General features: G+C 36.6%; 1 protein-coding gene across 3 annotated transcripts in view; it reads right to left on the bottom strand.

The window, feature by feature from the left end:
- Positions 1 to 607: 607 nt before the first annotated feature.
- The window catches only part of map2k4b (mitogen-activated protein kinase kinase 4b), a 22,715-nt gene continuing 19,641 nt past the window's right edge, over positions 608 to 3,681 (bottom strand). For all 3 annotated transcript variants that reach the window (XM_014027877.1, XM_014027879.1, XM_014027878.1), the window contains one exon: positions 608 to 2,772. In XM_014027877.1, the coding sequence (XP_013883331.1) occupies positions 2,659 to 2,772 (114 nt within the window). In that variant the 3' untranslated portion in view covers positions 608 to 2,658. The remainder of the gene's footprint in view (positions 2,773 to 3,681) is intronic.

Genomic DNA, 3,681 nt, shown 5'->3' on the forward strand with positions numbered 1-3,681 from the left:
CGGTTGTTGATCACGTGACTCCTGTGATGTGAAAAAACTGTTCCCATTGCAGTTTTGTGAAAAACACCAATTTTGATACGACTGAAAAACCACCTCAACCTAGAGCAAAAACATTTTGCCGAAAAACAATTTTTTTTCAAAAATGACATGTTTCCATTGAGCAAATTTATTTTCTAAATTCTAATTTGCGCATTTTCATGGTCAATGGAAACACAGCTAGTGAAGCTCTTTTCAGATACAAAATACCTTTGAGGAAATGTATTTTCAGATGCCAAGTAAACTGCATCATAGCGCACACGCGAAACAAACCACCCCCACATGCGTCCCCCCCAACGGGACGGGGCAGAAGCGGAGGATGGTTCTTAAAGAGACAGAGGCCAATTTCAAGGTGTTTAGAAGAGGAAGTGATGAGAAGATAAGTTTTTTCTATTTAAACATAAAAACAGCATTTTAATAACAACTACAGGTGACATAGATACTTTATTATGGTATAGTATTTAAATATAAGCCTGAGAAACACATGATATTGGCTCTTTAACAAAACAACAGGTTTAACAGTTTGATAAAGACGAGGAGGAGATTAACGAACTGTAAGACAAAAAAACAGTTTTTTCCAATAAAGTATGTATTTGTGTTGGTTTTTACAGGATCCATAAAACCATTTGTTCAGTTTGGTTAGGCAGCTTACTCTATGAGCGTTCAGAGGGAGAGGTGGCCTGTTGCTTTCTTAGTGGAAAATATTGATTTGTGGCCAACAGTTCCAGATAAAATAAGTCCAGGATATGAGAGGTCCTTCCAGGTGAAACTGAACCACGATGAGTGCAGACCACAGAGACATGCTGAGTTCTGTGATTTTAGAGACGAGGAGTGAGTTTCCTCCTGTTTTTACAGTTCTTCTGTTGAACATAATGAGATGTGTTTAGCAGAATTTACAGTTGTTGTTTTTATTTATTTAACTTTGTGTCAGGACTTTAGCTCCTGCTGCAGGCTGAATCTGGCAGCTTGATGGATTTATACGCTGGCTGAGTTGTTGACAAGTCACAGAGATACAGCAACAGTTAAATAGATCCTGTGTGCAGCCACTTCTCCTCCCGACTGTTGAAACAGGTCATTATTTACATATTTATGTACATCAGTGGAAAATAAAACATATTAAAAGGAAMAGTACAACAGGGATTGGAGAAGCATCAGTTTGTTCCTCATTTTATTTTAGTCACAAAACTAAACTTTCATCTGAGAACATGTCCACTGATCAACAGAGCCAAGCTGACAGAATAAAACATAGTCTGTTTGTCTTGTCCAGAAAGTATTTTTAGGACAATAAAAAATTATTTTAATTTCAGTTGGAACCAGATTTAGGTGTATTATTTGCTAAAACTCAGTTTATTTATCGGTTWTATTAAATGCTAATATTTTGTGCATTCATTTAAACGGTTAAAATGTAAAAATGTTTTATTTGCGAGAAAAGCTCAGTCCTTGTTCAACCTAAGTTAGTTAAGAATAGCACATGTAAATAAATAAACGTAATCATTAATGTGCATCTGCAGCTGATGAATGTTCGTTTAACGTTCAATTAAAAATGGCTGCCACAACCTTACCAAACAACACCGAGCCCAGGTTAGCTTTACAGATGCTAACATCTGTTGTGGTAGTAGCTGAGAGTTATCCCCAAAATATACTCTGAGCACTAACGTATGGAGCAACATTATTGYATAAAACTACCATGCAAGGCAGTGAGCAATCTGCATTTCTTCAAAAAACGCTTGTTTCATTATTTAAATGTTACTGACTGCATTGTTTTATAGAAACTGTAGTTTAATGTTTTACTGTCTCAAATTAATTATTTTCAGCTATTTTATACATTTCTCACATTTTACTGTTCATTTATGTGATTGATGAAAAGWCAAACAGCCAGCAGGCCAGAATTCCCATTCTGTATCACCACTGAAACAACGACCCTCTCCTAACAACTTACCAAAATATTAAGATTACAGCTAATAAATCTAGAAAACAATAAACATTGTTAAACTGCGTGCCTGTGTGACTCGAACAAAACAAAACAAGACACAAACTGAGGCCAGAACCAGATGTGAGGAAACTAAAAACTGTTCCAACAACATCTTACAGACTGCGTTCTGGGTAAATCAATCAGCTGTCCAGCACAAACAAACAAACAAACAAACAACTTGTGCATAATCTTTGATAAAGCATGTGGGAAAGGTGCTCACAACAGCTTGTGTGAAAATGTGTTGCATCTGTACATGAAAACACAAACACAATGTACAATCTGTTGTTTGTTCATACATGAGCTTCAAAACATTTCAWTACTAAGTCCTGTTTTTCTGAACAAGTTTCAAGTATATTATTCCATATATGCTTAATCTAATTATTTTTCTCACATACAAAGTTGTGTTTTACTAAGAMAACAATACTGTTTCAAGTGTTTCTGCCAGCTGATGGATGATGAGAGTTTGGGTTTTACAATAAAGTGATGGTTGAAGGAAAAGATTATTTGTACTGATTTCATTGCACTGTGAGGTTTTGACTTTTGTTTGTTTGTTCTTTGGAACGTGTAAACAACAGCTAAAATGACAAGAGTTGCATCACAAAGCTCGGTATACCGCACACGTAGGTACGTTTCTAACAGGGGTCCTGGGGTCAGTCCACGTACATGGGAGAGATGGGGGAGGAGGGGATCTGATCCAGGATGCGACACACGTARGTGGCCACATCCACGAAGCGCTCCTCGTACATCAGATTAAACGGGTGTTTCTGGAGGAAAAAAACACAAACAGATTCAGGCTAATATCTGTGTTAGTAAAATATTTTACCTGGTAAGAATAAGGAAACAGAACTGTAAAAGAAATCTGTCTTGTTGCTTACACATTAAACAGTAACTGCCATGYAACTCATGCAGACTTTCTATTCAACCTGTTCATACACTTAGCTAACAACAGCTAAACTTTAGCTAAAATTGCAGCAAACTGCTGAACATTGCAGAATGTACCCATAAGAAGCATAAACAGCACAAATTAGCAGAAAAAGGTATAACAAAGCAGAAAAAAGCAGAAGAATAGCAGAAAGAAGTAGAATTTTAGCTAATATAGCAGAAAAAGCTAAAGATAGCATAAAAAAGCTAAAAGTAGCAGACTCAAGTTGAGTGTGGCACCCAGATGGTGAAATGGATGTAAAAAATCCAAAATTAGCAACAAAAAAAAAAACTACTAAAAAGTGATCATTTGAAGTAAAGTAGGAAAAACAGCTGAAGTTTCCAGTAAAACAGCTAACAAGTAGCTGGAAACATTTTAATTAACATCCGGATGCATAAGGAGCACAATTTTGCTGAATTTAGCAGAATAAAGTTGAAAYAGCGCCAAAAAATGTGTAATTAGCTTAGAAAGCTAACTTTGGCTAATAACAGCTAAAATTTAGCTACATTTGTAGAAAATAACCGAATACAGCAGAAAGCAACTAAGAAGCATAAATAGTACAAATTAGCAGAAAAAAACCCTCATAAAACTACTAAAAAGTGATCATTTGAAGTAAAGTAGGAAAAACAGCCAAAGTTTCCAGTAAAACAGCTTGGGCGGCACGACGGCTCAGTGGTTAGCACCGACGCCTCACAGCAAGAAGGTCCTGGGTTCGATCCCCGGTTCGGACCTGGGGTCTTTCTGTGCGGAG

The sequence above is a fragment of the Austrofundulus limnaeus genome, unplaced genomic scaffold (genome assembly GCF_001266775.1).
Source record: "Austrofundulus limnaeus strain Quisiro unplaced genomic scaffold, Austrofundulus_limnaeus-1.0 Scaffold693, whole genome shotgun sequence".
Classification (NCBI taxonomy): domain Eukaryota; kingdom Metazoa; phylum Chordata; class Actinopteri; order Cyprinodontiformes; family Rivulidae; genus Austrofundulus; species Austrofundulus limnaeus.